At 49.2% G+C, this 16202-nt stretch overlaps 5 protein-coding genes across 5 annotated transcripts; 3 read left to right on the plus strand and 2 right to left on the minus strand.

Moving 5' to 3' along the window:
- Window positions 1-357: 357 nt before the first annotated feature.
- Z518_11300 (uncharacterized protein) lies at window positions 358-963 on the minus strand (the record flags this gene model as incomplete). Its single annotated transcript, XM_013411244.1, has 1 exon — window positions 358-963. The coding sequence occupies one exon, from the start codon at window positions 961-963 to the stop codon at window positions 358-360; it is 606 nt and encodes a 201-aa protein (XP_013266698.1).
- Window positions 964-2147: 1184 nt separating this feature from the next.
- Z518_11301 (uncharacterized protein) lies at window positions 2148-4189 on the minus strand (the record flags this gene model as incomplete). Its single annotated transcript, XM_013411245.1, has 6 exons — window positions 2148-2867; window positions 2916-3069; window positions 3116-3302; window positions 3365-3624; window positions 3688-3853; window positions 3904-4189. The coding sequence occupies 6 exons, from the start codon at window positions 4187-4189 to the stop codon at window positions 2148-2150; spliced, it is 1773 nt and encodes a 590-aa protein (XP_013266699.1).
- A 613-nt stretch (window positions 4190-4802) lies between these two features.
- Z518_11302 (uncharacterized protein) lies at window positions 4803-6387 on the plus strand (the record flags this gene model as incomplete). The annotated part of the gene is made up of 3 exons (XM_013411246.1): window positions 4803-4952; window positions 5006-5202; window positions 5235-6387. 3 exons carry the CDS (start codon window positions 4803-4805, stop codon window positions 6385-6387), a joined length of 1500 nt encoding a protein of 499 aa, XP_013266700.1.
- Window positions 6388-6846: 459 nt separating this feature from the next.
- Window positions 6847-8722, plus strand: Z518_11303 (uncharacterized protein; the record flags this gene model as incomplete). The annotated part of the gene is made up of 5 exons (XM_013411247.1): window positions 6847-6977; window positions 7067-7492; window positions 7552-8288; window positions 8348-8452; window positions 8505-8722. The coding sequence occupies 5 exons, from the start codon at window positions 6847-6849 to the stop codon at window positions 8720-8722; spliced, it is 1617 nt and encodes a 538-aa protein (XP_013266701.1).
- Window positions 8723-12463: 3741 nt separating this feature from the next.
- Z518_11304 (uncharacterized protein) lies at window positions 12464-14764 on the plus strand (the record flags this gene model as incomplete). The annotated part of the gene is made up of 5 exons (XM_013411248.1): window positions 12464-12743; window positions 12793-12831; window positions 12882-13684; window positions 13742-13971; window positions 14017-14764. 5 exons carry the CDS (start codon window positions 12464-12466, stop codon window positions 14762-14764), a joined length of 2100 nt encoding a protein of 699 aa, XP_013266702.1.
- Window positions 14765-16202: the final 1438 nt, after the last annotated feature.

Genomic DNA, 16202 nt, shown 5'->3' on the forward strand with positions numbered 1-16202 from the left:
GGAACTTTGACGCAATCAGGGAATGGGGAAAAGAAAATCATGTAAAGCATCTTGATAGGAGTAGAAGAGTGTACGATCCACTAGATGATGATCCTACGGTGAAAGGAGTGCAAAATTTTGGTTGAAGTCAAATTACAAACTATGGTAGGATTCCGCGGACGTCACAACGCTATGTGAACGGCAACTTACAATCCATAGAATGATTCTGCTTGCCCGCTTTTTTCAATTTGCTTAAGAAATGAGAAGTTATCTAGTTTGTCTTGTGTGAGGTCCCTCGACATACCTTTGAGCTTGTTAAAAGTAACCACCGGTGCCGTCCAAGATGATAGCATCCTTTGGTGCCACTCGTAGATCCGCTCACTTGTGAGCCAGATCTGGTACAACATTCTGTTTCGCCCAACTCAAGAGTTCTTCAAAATCCCTGCACTGCTTGACAATGCTGAAATCCGCCAGTGGTTCTGCATACGGTCGACCTTTTTGATGTAAATCGGGATAATGGACCCAGTTATGCGGCACAATATCAACATCAGCATGGCACATAAGGTTCTGCAGTAAGATGTGAATGCAATGTTTGACATGGGACATGTGCTGTGGAGGCGGGTTGTCGCCCCATTTGTCCCCGTAGTAATAGTCGTAATTTATCTGTCGGCGAAGTTGATCGAGGCAGTGGATCTGGTGAAAGACGTCAATTTGTGCGATGTATTGAGCGCCGTTCTCGTCGGTCGAAGATTGATGGTGCACACTTCTAGGCCTACCGCTGTCCGGAACGAACCAAGATGCTGGTGCCTTGACGCCCAGCCTTGGATCGTGACCTGACAGGGAGATTGCGTCTGACGAGACGGTGATGATCTCAAAGCCTTCCGCCGAGAGAAGATCCCAAGCAGCGTCGACTTCTGGAGACGGATCGGCTCGAAAGATGGAGGTGTTATCCATCACAGCTCCATTAAATTTGACGGGTCCCATCCTGAGATCAAGGTCATCAAGTAGTGGTGCTGGATGAGAGGTCAATACTGCTAAGGTTTGCCGGCATTGCCAAAGTAGGGAGTTGGGTGTAACAAAGATATCAACGAAGGGTATCGATCTGTTACGAGGGGTGTAGAGAGAAGGATCATCAATCGTTGCGAGTGCACAAGGTAGGGTGTGGAATGGTAATGTACTGAAACCTGTCTGTCTATCTAAGGGTTCGAAGGCTCTTCTTATACCTTCGATCCGTTCATCTTCCTGCCTCCTTTCTAACGCCCAGCCCCCTTCCTGCCACCTTCGCAGTGGCTGGGAATTCGTGGCGTGATGGGTGTTACATCCACTTCCTTCATTGGCGACATCTGGCGAGCCCTCTTTGGGTGCGCTGAGCATCTCTACTTCATAGACAACAGAGACGCTCTGACCACGCAACAACGTCAAAATTGGGTGCAAAAAGACCTGTAAAGGCGAGTGCAAAGGGTTCTGCCCAAAGGGATCAACGACGTTAGAAAAGAAGTACCAAGAGGGGCCAATTATGCGAGGAAAGCAAAAGTGGATGGAAAGGTACCTGAAAACCCCCCATTTTACTAAGGATTTGAGGTACCTCGCCATCCACCGGACGATGCTCGCACCGCTAGGCTCAATTGTGCTTAGACAGCCCCAGACCCACTCGCTGTTATTCGAAACTCCCTCTCCCGACTCGCTCTCCCGAGGCAATCCCGGAAAACGCGGGTCAGGCGGTCATGTGACCACACTGTTATGTGAACACTTCCGGAGTCGTCAGCCGTTTGCTCTAGCTGCAGAGATGCCTCTTCACATGTGCATCAGGACTGCCTGATGATCTCATGTAGAAAAGGGATTCGGCCTCACCTTTTGACAGAGGCCATGCCGATCTTCTGATACTTGTTTCAGAAGTGGATTCCTCGAAATTTGTGGGACTGGTGAGCATGACGACAACAAAAACAACCACACCATGGCCCGGTGCTCCCCATGGGAGTACAGTATTCGCATATTTCTATTCTACTGATATATTGTCGTCCCTTCCGAGATTTCTATTGACGTGCTGACGATCTGCGGTGTCATAAATCAGGGTGCAACCCTTTTTTCCGTCTGGTAAAGGATGTCAAGCAAGGTCCTGAGAAGTTCGAGGAAGGAATTGTAGAGCCGTTGTATCCAAACTGTAGTTTTCAAAGATTCACAGTAGGAATGACCAGCTCGCTTTGGTATCCTCCCTCGCCGCAGTAGATCCTGTGACTGCCCTTGTTCCCACTTTTAAAGCTGCCATAGAGAGGTGGAAACTCTGCGAGTCTCATATCATGTCCACTGATTTTCAATATCAGGCTTTCGCCGGCGTCAAAGGCGATTCCGCACGGCCAGATTGCAATTTGCAACTCAACAACTTCGCCGGGCCCGACTTTTTGGAGGGTTTTATGGCTGAGCACGGGGTGATGTGCTTTGCTAAGCTTAGGGTCTAATTGTCGATGGCTGGCTCTGATGATACCGGTAGGACCCAGATACTTCAGAACATTGACGTTGGGGACTTTGTCTGCCGGGATGCCCAGCGCTGTTGGGTGGATGTTGAGATTCTCCAACAGATTCCCCGAAATGTCCATCTTTCGAAGCTGTACAAAGATATCCAAGTCATCGTGATTGGGACAAGAGACGTAGAGCTTTGCTTTGGGATATCCAACAACATAACACGGCTGCTTAAACTTGCATTTAAACTGGATCTCCTCAGGGTCACTTCCTTTCTGCATTGCCGGTACGTCGGATTGATACGTACAGATTCCCACGGATGAGTCCGCTATGTTTGGTTCCACGAGCTCTCCTGAGGGTCGGAGCCATAATGTCTGATATTGAGTGTTGGGTATGGGCCATTCTGGAAACTTATGATTCTCTATGGCTGGCTGTCACAATAATGAGTGTTGCCCGGTACACTTGGTTTTATGGCTTACCTTGTTGAAACGCAAGATCGATACTCGGACCCTGGGGGTGTCCTCCCACTTGTTCCGAATGTCCTTCAAGTATCTATCGAAAAACAGCTGGAGATCGTCGTTACATTCCTTGCTGTACAGGTCGTACCACTCCTGGGTCGAATGAACGCGAAGCCTGCAACGTTAGACAGTCTCGCATAAAGACAGTTGGTATAGCTCACCACCTCGGTCCCTTCGTTTCTTCGTACCCTCGAAACGAACCCTCGGTATGTAGTCCTGTCGAGTAACTGGCAAGAATGTAGGCTGGGACATTTATCTTCTCCATTTTCACTCGCTTGTCTTCCCAGAACCCGTTCCAGGTAGGGTATTTCAAGGTCATGGTTACTCCATCCTCCTGCTGTTGACGACCTGATGGAAAGTGTTAGATAAGTACAATAATAGTCTGGAACTAGGGTCTCGGAGGACAATACCGTATAATTTTGTCTGCACGAGGCCCTGGAATGGAAGTGCAGGGACCCCACCACGCACAGCAATCTCTCGGTAGATATCGCTGGCGCCTTCGAGTGGAGCGATACACTTCAGGTGAGGAGGGTTTTCGGCGGCTGTAAACCATTGAGAAATCCCCAGCCAGGAGTTTCCAACCATGCCGACATTTCCATTACACCATGGCAGCAATGCTATGTGTTCAACGGTATCGTAGCCATCCTTGCCCTCTGAGGTGCCAAACCATCTATGGATGAGGGAAACTGCGGTTAGCCAGGGTGACGCTCTCCGTCGAGCGCAGTCGCCTCACCTGATATCGCCTTCGGAATCGAACACACCTCGTGCATCCACATTGCAAATGGCATACCCTTTTGCCGTCCATTCAGCGGGATCCGGGGCTTCGAATTTCTCGAACCCTGACGTTCTAGACTTGGGCACCCCGGCACGACCGGGAGTCAAGTCCAACGAGAAAAACCCTGGCCACGTGTGAGACCGTGAAAGCCTGGAAGTCTCGCGGCTCACCCACCTGTTCCTGTTTTCCCGTAAGGACTCCAAGCAATAATCGCCGGGACTTTCTCATCCTGACGAGGGCGAAAGATATCTGCTCGTAACTTCACACCGTCACGGAGCGGGATTTCGATGTCTCTGTCGAAAATTGTGTCTGCCTGAAAGGCGGCGCGATCGGCGGACTTTCGAAACCCTTTGTTCACGACTGATGTGGATGGAAAAAGCCCGCTGTAATTCGAATCGGGAGCACTTGGACTCGTTGGGGAACATTGAAGGACCTCGATTCCAGCGATTGACATTGCCATTTTGACGTAGCGAGGATGATATTCTCTTGAGTTTGAACAGTCTGGATCATCATGGAGGCCATACTGAGGCCTCGTAGTCTTGTACTCTCGAAGCTAATCCCAATGGTCTGCGACACAAGCCGTAAAATCATGCCGAGTTATTGAGGATCCTGAGCTTCCCACGTGTGAGAAACCTTACATGTGGGACAATTGGGCTCCTATTTCCGATTGGTTTCACATTTAGCGGGGGTGGCAGGGCAGTTTTACGATATTGTGGGGAAATTTGGGAAGATATACGCTAGTCGCTCGTATCGAGCGGCACAAGAGGGTATGTGCACAGAATGTCGAGTAGATAAACGAAGAATACGGGACGTGAATCGTCTCAGCTGTGCAAATGCATTCATTATGCCTGAGGCATTTCCCTAGTATTTTATTTGAAGAATCCATGGTGGAAGGCTAAGTTCAACTTCGTGAAGTGAGTCTAAGAACTTATCAAACCACGTATTGATTGTAGTCCAAGGCATGGAATTGAACATGGTGACTGTTGAGGTTGGGGTGCCTAAATGGAAGATGATTGGGATTTTGGTCATCGTGTTCGCTGTCATCACCTATCTGCTTGGGAAGGTAAGATGCCATGGACTATGTGCCTGTGTCATCTGGCTCACCCTGGCAGGCATTCTACGATGTGGTCTTTCACCCCCTTGCCGGCGTGCCCGGGCCGTTTACATGGAAGATCTCGAATCAGCCGCTGACAGTCTCAATCATGCGTGGAAATAGAGCGCAGGTGAATAGGATCAACGTTCAATGACAAATCTCACTTACTGAGACTATTTCTAGACCCTGATGGCACTGCACAGACAGTACGGTCCGGTCTTGAGGGTCGGACCCAATGAAGTATCGTTTGCCGACCCAGGTGTATATCGCCAGATTTACTCAACAAGGGCCACCGCCAAGGACGATCGATTCTACAGCAATGGTAGATTCAGAAATCATGATAATATCTTCAGTATGAGGCAAGAATGGCGTCTTTCCAAGTCAGTCGCCATCGGGCTAATCGGTGAATCAGAAATAAAGCCGAGCACTCTGCTCGGAGGAAGATCCTCAACCTGGTCTTTTCCCAGCAGAAGTTGCTGGAGAACCAGGATTTCGTCGTCGAGAGAAGCAGGGCGCTGGTCCGGCGAATTTCAGAGGCGTCCCAAATCAATGGGCGATATGGAACTCCAACAGCTGCTATCTTCGAGCTCTTGGGACTCTTTAGTGTCGAAGTCATCTGCAAGTTTACGTTTGGGTTCGAGTTTGAGGACGACACCATGAAAGCCGGTCTGGCGTTTCTAAGAGGGATGGAAAACAGTGCCGCCAGGCTTCCTCTGAATGCCAACTTTCCTTTCCTCGATTCCTGTGGAATTGGCAAGCGACTCCCCGGCGCCATTGGAGCCGCCTACCGTGGGTTCGAAGTGTGGGAGAATATGAATCGCGAGCTTCTCGTGGAATTCCAGCGGCGGTCTCGAGACGAAGCAAAAGCACAGGGCCAGAATCTTTTCGCGATTCCACTTCTTGATGCCACAGACCAATACCAAGGGAGGCAGCTCACCACATCAGAAGTTGAAGAAGAGATTATGGGTATCACCTTTGCAGGAAGCGGCACCACATCGAACACGCTCGCCTTTCTTATTTACGCATTGTCGAGGCCCGAAGGACAGTGCTATCAAGACGAACTTCGGAAAGAGCTTTTGGCGAACGGCGGCGACTACTTTACAATCAAAGACTTGCCCTACCTAAAGGCAGTCATTAAAGAAACCCTGCGGCTCTTTCCAACAATCGTCTCCACTCTTCCACGTATCCTCGATACCGACCAGATGATCGCCGGTTTTAATCTGCCTAAAGGTACGGTCGTAGGAATGCAGAACTATGTTCACCACCGGGACCCAGTCCTCTTCCCACGCCCGGACGAGTTCATACCAGACCGCTGGCTAAATGAAGACACGAAGAACCTGAATGATGCCTTGACGCCATTCTCACTTGGAAACCGCAATTGTATCGGGCAGAACCTGGCCATGATAGAGATATGCATAGCCGTGAGCGAGGTATTTAGATCGCTACGGCTGACATTGAACAAGTCCATGTCGGAGGACGATATGGAGATTGAGGACAGATTCGCCGCCGCTCCGCGGGGGCGAAAACTGTTGGTAGATGTCGATATACTGTCGAAGCAGATGTAGCTATTCCGTATCTCAATCAAATTTAGTACGGTGCAGCTGAGCTGAAAATCCGTGCCACTCCCCGCTCCCCCCCCACCACCCAAAAAAGCGCTGCGACACTCCAAGCTCGGTCATTGGCGAAAACTTGGGCTTAATCGGCACAGGGTTGTCGTGGCCAGAGCAATTTTCTCTCGAGGATAAATCATGCCGTGGGACCTAACTTACATGAAAGGCTGTCACTTCCCACCGGCAGTTGCTCAAGGCATCCGAAACAAACTGCTTCAGTGTGTAACTAGCCCCTATCTCTGTGGGGAATTAAGAACAGTCCAGGCGTGTGAACCTTGTTGAAGTATTGTCCTCTATATATTCCACCCAACCAAACCAGTGCAGCATAGAAAGTGATATTGCATTTTACCTTGAGACCTGAGTTATAATCATTCCGTGTAGACTTCTCATCTGCAAAATTGCCAAACCACAAATATGGAGATCGAGGTCAAGCTTGAATCTCCACCAACTAAAACATTAGGGACCTTGCGTCTTCAGGCGACGGGCACAAATGAGATCATCCGCATCCCAAGGCCTACGGATGACCCTAATGATCCTTTGAACTGGTAATTCTCTCCTGCAGCATAAACGAAGGTGCAAGGATAGAGGGAAACGCCAATCTCGCGGTTATATGGCTCAACTGACGGCGTTCCAGGAACCAGGCTTACAAGTATTACATGGCGGGGATATCCTCCATGGCGATTTTCCTTTGCACATTCGTCTCTGCCGGTCCAGCCATCGCTATTGTCGACCAGGCCGTCACTTTCTTCGGCCCACCGGGTCCAGATCTGCTCCACAATATTGCACGAACTGCTTACTTCTTCACGACTACGGCTCTGACAATGGGCCTGAGCAATATATTCTGGGTGCCGATGGCTATCAAATATGGGCGAAGAGTTGTCTATCTGGCGTGTTTTGCCTTGTTCATCGCAACGATTGCTTGGGCCGGAGCTGCCAAAAGTTACGGGAGTGCGCTGGCTGCAAGGATCTTGATGGGCTTCGCTGCAGGACCCCCTGAAGTCCTCGGTCCTCTGACGATCTCAGATATTTTTTTTCTCCACGAGCGTGGCGCCATGGTGGTGTGAGTCTTTCCTTTTTCCCCCAACCATCCTGACCATGTGTGCGTACTGACCCGTTCAGCATCTACACCTGCATGCTCAACCTTGGAGCTGGCCTCGGAACCGTCGTTGACGGTCTGATTACCAAGGACCTGTCGTGGCGTGTCATATATTGGGTCGCTGGCAGTCTTGTCGGCTTTGTCTGGCTGTTGATGCTATTTACATTTCCCGAGACGACATATCTTAGAAGCGCGGGAGCGTTTGATGAAGCGCCGTCCACTGTTGCCAAGGAGCCATCAGAACTGTCCGTCGTGGCCATCGAACATGCGAGCGAGACCGGAGAGAGGCCAGCTGCTGGCAGGAAACTCACCTATCTCCAAAGTTTGCGACTCGTTCCAGCGGAGCCCTATACCCAAGAATCGTTTATCACGCTCGGAATCCGACCCATCGTTTTACTTATTCTGCCGGCCGTCTTGTGGGCAACTTTGGTCATGTCCGTTTGCATCGGTTTCTTCGTGGCCGTTTCTTCCAACCTCGCCACGGCCTACTCAGTCACTTATAACATGCAAACCTGGCAGGCCGGACTGTGCTGCGTCTCAATCATCGTCGGGGCTTTACTTGCCGTATTCTTCGGCGGTAAGCTATCAGATTTGGTTGCCAACTCCCTCACAGCTCGAAATTCAGGTCTTCGAGAACCGGAGATGCGTTTGCCGGCCATGGCACTGTCCGTGATTACCGGCCCACTATCGCTCGTGCTCTACGGGGTTGGAATTGAGCAGCGACTCCACTGGATCTGCCCGACAATTGGTGTCGGAATGTGTAGGCTCATGCTGCCTTTCCCCAACCATATTTGAAAATGGCGTGACTGATGCACACAGTGACCTTTACCATTGTGCAAGCCGCAAACATTGCTCTAGTCTACATGATCGACTGTTACCGTCCTATTGCAGGTGAGGTGACGGTTGCCATGTACGCCTTCAAATGTGAGTGCCTGGCTTTTCTATGGAATTAAGTATGCTGATAATGCCTCCCCAGCTGCTTTTGGATTCCTTTTGAGCTTCTATACCAATTCATGGATCGAGAAGTCCGGCTACGGCAATGCGTTTGGAGCAATGGCCGGGATCACCGGGGCGGTACTACTTGGCGTCGTACCATTTTATTTCTTCGGCAAGCGCCTGAGACGGTTGACCTGGAACTGGGGAATTATAAGAGCTCTGGCTCATTGGGATAGCGACCGTGAGGTTGGCGAGTAAGCTGTGTAGACAGTACTCGGTTCTACTATCAGGACTGGTATATCAAGGCCTGGTGGATAACACAGAACCAACCTGAAATATAAATAATCCACGTATTTTCATTAGTCGAGTAGAGTGGAAGTCCTCCAACCCAGCGATGCCCGGCGGTAGCCGTATCTGGGACCGATCACGATGTCGACTGAGCATCACGCTCGCTGGAAACATGACCGTGCAAACGGTGACTCGACAGCGCCTTCACGCCGAGCGAGCCTGTTTGCCCTCACACTGCAATTCTCGGCAGCGGGCCAATATAAGAATCTAGCAAACTGCTCTTGACTTTTTGTCGACACGTCCTCTACACCTCCCACAGTAAATCCGGAAACGCACTCCAAATGAAGGCCGAAAAGAGATGCTTTCCGCGAGCTGGCGATGCAGCTAACGCAGCTTCAAAAAAAAATTTGCAAGGTGTGTGTAAAAAATGCCCAACCAAGCTCGGTCTTGCTTGGGTCAGGTCAAAAGAAACCAGTGATGCTGCGAGCGTGGCCCGTCTTTGGAAGCTTCCCTGGCATACTCTTGGAAGACAAGAGTCTCCAGAGACAACATTTCGGTTGTTATGATATGATTATTTGCCAGGTGAGTCGGATAAAGTGTTCAGAAATATTACTAAAGAGTAGGCACGAGAGTTATAAAACAAGCAGAACAAAACTGTTTTAAAGCGGCCCGCGAGGGGCCTCCTTTCCAACTCCTGTGCTTAGATTGCACGTGGTGATTCAGAACCAGGGCCTGGCCAAATATTGTACCCCCGATGCTCTGTCAATGGAAGCCTCGTAGATTTGTAGCGTCATTTTCATTTCCTCGCCCCTTAGGATGCCGCTATAAGCACAGGTCCGGCCATTGTAGCAAGGACTAGGTCATAGATGTTGTCATGTTGCTGTACTGTTATCGCTGCGAAAGCCACTCCATTTATGTCTTGCGGTACCCAAGACGTCCCTTTGCCAGTGTCGGTGATATTCAGAGATGTGTATATCGGGGGATTTAGCTGGTTCACCCATCCAATTAGCAATTGTTTGTTAGCTTCAGCGACGAAGGGGGCTTCCGTAGGATCCCACATAAATTCAAGCTCCCTTGAATTCTGGGTAATATTCATCTTAGGGGCACCTGTAGCTTGCGCAACCGTTAGTCTCGGCAGGATTGGCAAAGGTATTTCGACTGGGCAAGATCCCGGAACGACGTAGGGTAGAGCGAGATTATATGCCCATACGTCACTGATCCCAGTGTCAAATGGAGTCGGATTGGTGTAACACCCATCACGCCACGAATTCCCAGCCACTACGAAGGTGGCAGGAAGGGGGCTGGGCGTTAGAAAGGAGGCAGGAAGATGGGCGGATCGAAGGTATAAGAAGAGCCTTCGAACCCTTAGATAGACAGACAGGTTTCAGTACATTGCCATTCCACACCCTACCTTGTACGCTCGCAACGATTTATGATCCCTCTCTTCACACCCTTCATTAGTACTGTTGTTACAATTGGGTACCTTGCCATTCAAGGTATGAAAGAAGGCGTCGTGTCTTGACTTAATCGTGAGTACAGACGATAAAAATCCGGCAAGTGGAGACTCGGTAAATGCGAGGCGCTTAATAAGTCCAATTGTAACAACGATATCGACGAAGGGTATCGATCTGTTACGAGGGGTGTAGAGAGAAAGATCATCAATCGTTGCGAGTGCACAAGGTAGAGTGTGGAATAGTGTTGGACGACGAGAGGTCTCCATGGGCGACGACGTTACAGATGGTTACTCTGTGCAACAGTGTAGCATTCTGTTGGATGATGAGAGGTCTCCATGGGCAACGACGTTACAGATGGTTGCTCTGTGCAACAGTGTAGCATTCGTGTGTCTATAAAAGGAGCCTCAACACCTCGATAGGTAGATAGGGAACAGAGCGCTCCTTCATCTCGAGTTGTACCACAAGTGCGACACATTCGTGTGTCTACAAAAGGAGCCTCAACACCTCGATAGGTAGATAGAGAACAGAGCGCTCCTTCATTTCAAGTTGCACGAGAAGTTTGACAAAATCTCTGGACCGAATTAGGACTGGTGAATGGATCGATTGGTTGCATTCAAGATATGGCCTGGCAGGAAGGCCAGGATCTTTCGTGGATCCCATTCTTACTCGTCAAGTTTGACGGTTACACCGGCCCCAATTTCCCCCAATGTGACCCAGGAGTCGTCCCGATCTTTCCTGTTAATCGTCAGTTTGAGTTCCAAGGGATACCATGCTCCCGTACTCAGCTTCCCGTCCGGTTATCCTATGCGATAACGGTTCATAAAAGCTAGGGCCTAACCCTACCGAGAGTAGTTCTGGATTTAAGTCAAACAGAGCACTGCCTGGGCCTGTCGTATGTAGCGGTATCACGGGTGAAGACCTTAGACGGGTTGTTGTTTGAGGGGCCTTTTGACTTGGATCACTTCAAGAGGGCAAATACTGCCACGTCCCAAGACCGGGACTTAGACTACATATGGAGAACGAATCAGTTGTTATAGCAGATGCCGATCTCATCGTCGATATCTAAGCCCCATGTATCGATGTATCGCGGATATGGTTGTCGGCTTTCCTAATTGGGTATACCGTCGTCTACTTCATGAGCCATGAATCGTACGGCATAGGACACCGTGATCAACATCGTCTACACACGGTCCATAGACTGGATCCGATCATGGTGGTCTGGCAGACAAAAGCGGCATTCTACCCATTCCTGAGTGGGCCGTGGATTGGATCCGATGGGGTTGGCCAATTAGAGCACGTGATTGGCTCTCGGATTATAGATTTTCCGGGCTACGGCGGCATTCCACCCCTCCTGGATGGGCCGTGGACTGGATCCGATGGAGCCAACTAGAGCACGTGATTGGGTGTCGGATTATAGATTTTCCGGACCCCGAGGGTTGCAATCACGTGAATCGTCGTACCGCCGCATGTGTGCGCCGCCAAGAGTTCCCAAGGCCAGTGTGCCCGGTTTAATCACGTGATCTCTCGAGCGCAGCGAGGCCGGGGGTTTAGGGGCTTGTCCCCAAAATACAAAAGCTACGTTTTCACCCCCGTGGAACATCCTGCCCGCGGCCCCTAGTGTACTGAGGTAGCCCGCACAAGGTGTATGAATATCATATCGTATCGTATCGTATCGTATGCGGCCGGGTGGGACCGGTGTTTGTTTTCAATCACGTGACATATGGCTTAGTATTGCCACGTGAGGAATTTGGTTTGGCAATGTCGCAACTTGCACCCTTTCTACTTATTCAGTCTTGCTCTCTTGTTTAGATAAAATAACAACATATCTCTTCTCTAGAGTCCACAGTTTATTATAGCGTTTAGCAATATCGCTGTGATACGCGAGTCGTTATGGGTTATCACTCTCCCGATGTATTCCCTGAGTAGCCGTTGTTAGCCAGAATAGGCAACGCTGGCTTGGCGTGTCGCCGCAAGCAGTGACACCTGGGGCAGCTTGCACTCTTAGCCTTCCATCTTCTCCCCATCAATCAATCCATCATCCCCGTTGCCACCGACAAGTTCTCTACCGTGTATACTACACTGTTGCTCCCTCTACCCTCATAACCAGATCGAAGACCCTACCTCTAACTTCGCGACCCCCTATCCCACCGCAGTTCGTGTGCGCTTATCTTGGGCGAGTTTGAACTCTCCACAACCTACCTGCGAGTCGTCATCTCATACCATCTCCCTCGTTTAACCCTACTTCACGTCGATCATAATGAACGCTTCTAATCAGAAAGCTGGGCAAGACCCGAAGAGAATTCCTACAACTCAAGAGATGGAAAGTTGGGACAATGAGCAATTGCTCGAATGGATCAAGAATATACAACCGAAAATTTTCCGCGATAACAACGACGTTTTGACATTCAAAGCGGCAAAAATTAGTGGCTCCGCCTTCATGGAGTATGCTGAAGATCTAGATTTTTTCAGAGAAATTCATCTGCCCCTCGGAGTCTATGGTGCTCTTGCATCCCTTGCAAAAAAAGTTAAGAAACAGAGTAAGATTAGACTGTGGATATAACTCAGACACTAGCTAACAGTGTTAAGACGATCAATCGGACCAGACAGCTGGCCAAAAGAGGAAAGGTGATAACATCTTCGGTCTAGCTTACGATAAATAGCTAATAAAATTGCAGGTATAGCAGACGCACCTGAGGAGCCGCCCATTTCGCCGAAAAGATATCGTATCGAAGAATCAATGTCGAATCTCGCCATCGCAGCTCGCGAACGAAGAAAGCACGTCAAGGACGCCATTACAGACATTAAGTGCTCCGCCGACCAACTTTCCAATTCCGTCGAACCTCTTAAAGTCGTCGACCGACTTTCCGATCCCGCATTTGATCGAGTACTTCCATTCCCGTTTCTGCTTTCCATACCAAATCGATTCAAAGGGTCGAAAGGACATTGGCGATACGTGGGAAGAACGAAGTTTAAACAGCTTGTCAAAACCCTTGACGAAGTCCGATGCTATGATCGTTACATGAGCGTTTGGCTTTATGGTACTCAGGGGTATGGCAAGTCTCATCTGCTAGCCGCTCTCGTCTGCTATTTGACTGCCCAAGATGAACGGGTCGTCTATATTCCGGATTGCCGATCATTGCTCGTCGATCCTATTGTATACATCAAAACTGCAATGCTGTTCGCCTGGGCAGACGATGTCATTATTCAGAAGGAGATTCCACCACTAAATACGACGGACCAGATTAAGGCCTTCATCTCCTCCCAAGAGAATGTTATATTTGTCATCGACCAGATGAACGCTTTCAAGACTACTGACCCTCATGAACCAGAGATACGAAATCTACATAACTGGGTAAAAAGTTTCACTTTACGTCACAAAGCTATCTTCAGCTCCTCTGCAAATTATACAGAGTACCTTAAAGCGTTTCAGAAACAGAGCTCGCACCGTGTGCTACGAGTCGATGGCGGTCTGGATGACGTAAGTCACTTTCAAATTTATCTCAAAATTTATCCACAAGAAGGCTAACTTAATTAGACCGAAATGCACCAGTGGTGGGAACGACATAAAGACCTCGAGATGGAAGATTGCGATCCAGAGAAGTTTGAAGATATTACCGGCCGCATCCCATTGCTCTTAGACAATTGCGTGGTGACAGGAAAAATCAATTTGAAAAGATCTGAATTACGCGACATTCGTAACCAATCTGTGGGTTTTGTGCAGGATGTCCGAAGGATCACTAAGGAAGATAATGATACCTGGAAATGGTATGTTCTACTAATTACACTTTCAGGACATTGCTGACCCTTCAGGTATTGTGACTACGTAACGGCTTGCTTCCTGAATGAGACTGTCCCATCTGGATCGTCTGGGCATCTCGACCTAATCGACCATCGGTACTTCTATCACAACGATGAAGAGACCGGAGGATACACGTGTGGTCTAGTTCGGGAGGCTGTGGCAGATCAGCTTCTTGTGGAGAGCCGTAATTTCCTCAACACTAACTTCCTGGGTTCACTGCGTAACTTTGTCAACAGTCGATCTATGATTAGATTTATAATAGAGTACGCTGTCCTCGCAGTCATTCAACGCGACGGTTTATTTATCTGTGAGAGGAGTAAAGACGGTATGCGGTTGAAACTCTTTGTGAATTCGAGCAGCATCGATACGGACATTACGAATGAATGGGTCCTTTATCGCCCCCTAAATTATGATAACAAGGCTATAGACGGAATCATTGTTCGGATCGATACCAAGAAGAAGAAGAAGTATGCTAAGGGGGAGAGGCCGATACTATCCCTATACCCTATTCAGATCACGGTCGCTGACTCTCACTCGGATTCTCATGCGACATTCTTAAAGGAATACCGCCAGTGGATAATGGAACAATCTAAATTTGATGTGCGGCTTGAATTCCTCTGGATTACGCCACGCCGGCTTAACGGGAAAGAGCACCCGGCTACTTCAACATGGCCGAAACATCTCGAGCGCTTTGTTCATCTAGAAGATGTCAGTGAGAAGATCTGGGACAAGTACCAAATCGTTACAGAAAATGCCTAAAAAGCCGAACCATAAAGTAATATGGGATAGGCTGTCTGGGCGCTAGATATGCGAAGACGCACCCTGATACGCTATGTAGTCATTGCAACCATTCTTTAGAAACTATCATCATATAGCTCGTTAAGAGTTGTATGTATTCTACTTAAAGGCCTAGTCACTAAAGGTAGTACGAGAAGGTGTAGTGACGTAATGCTATAATTCGTGATGTGTTAGGGTGGGGGCGTACGAGGGAACGAGAGTGGAGGTTCGACAATAATATTACTATCCAATGCACTATAAAGTACAAGACGAGAGACAAAGAGCGTGAAAGCAATGCAGACCTATCCCAGATACTTATAGCCAACGGTACAGTCATGCCGCAAGGTTACCACGTAGGCACGCAAGGCTGTGAGCAGACACACGAGGGCTCTGGGCAGGCACACGAGGCTATCCGACAGCCACAGTGGGCCTGCCGAGACCGTTCGAGGGGATTTCAGGTTGTGCCATAACAGGATCATCTCGACATCGAGGCTTGTCGTTCACGCTCGGTTACGATGCATCTCGAGCGCGAGTAATCAAGTTTGTTTAAGTTGTTCACAGATAGGATCCGATGAAAAGCCGCCACCATCGGATCCAATCCATGAATCATGTCGACGTCGAGGCTTGTCGTTCACGGATTGGATCCGATGAGGGTGAAGCCGGAAAAATAGTTAATCCGACGACGGTGATTCGGAAAATATTTGATCCGTTAGGGTAGTTCACTCATCGGATCCAATCCACGGACCATGTCGATGTCGAGTAGGAAGGGCGCGCCCCCTTCGTGGGAGGGGGGAGGGGCCACATGGTCCACAGACTGGATCCGATGGCGACGCGGTAGGAATGGTCTTGACGTCGCCGCACAACGCCAAGCTGCAACCCGATGGTTCACAAAATAAAAAAAAGCCAAAAAATAAGGTTTATCATTTATTCTTCCAAAAACTGCTTCAAAATTGACACCAAATCGTGGTTGACCTATCAAGGACGTAACCGAGTGGTAAAATACTCGGCTTGCAGTCGAACCGATAGAATTGAGGGGCCTTACTAGTGTTCGATCATAGGTAAGGCAAGAGGGTTGTCCGGCCTAAATTTCTAGGTGCCCTAGATGGTAAACGTAATGCTCCAGCCAGTGATTGTTGATGTTAAACTGAGTGATATCGAGGGGGGTTCAAACCTTCCTGTCGGTGAACTTGTCTAGCTTAAGCATTCATTGGTTGTGGCGCCCCATTTATCAGTTCGTCAGTGATGGACTATAGGAGGGGAGCTATCAAGGAATGCCAAGGAACGGAAGGGCAAGCGTGACTCAAATGGGAATTGATGGAATTGACAGTCCTATATGATATCGACTCGATCGCTTGAGGAGTCAAGCGATGATGGGGTGAGATGAGCAGGTTATAAGCCTGCGTCTCGCCCGGTATCTAGT

Source organism: Rhinocladiella mackenziei (genome assembly GCF_000835555.1).
Source record: "Rhinocladiella mackenziei CBS 650.93 unplaced genomic scaffold supercont1.12, whole genome shotgun sequence".
Taxonomy (NCBI): Eukaryota; Fungi; Ascomycota; class Eurotiomycetes; order Chaetothyriales; family Herpotrichiellaceae; genus Rhinocladiella; species Rhinocladiella mackenziei.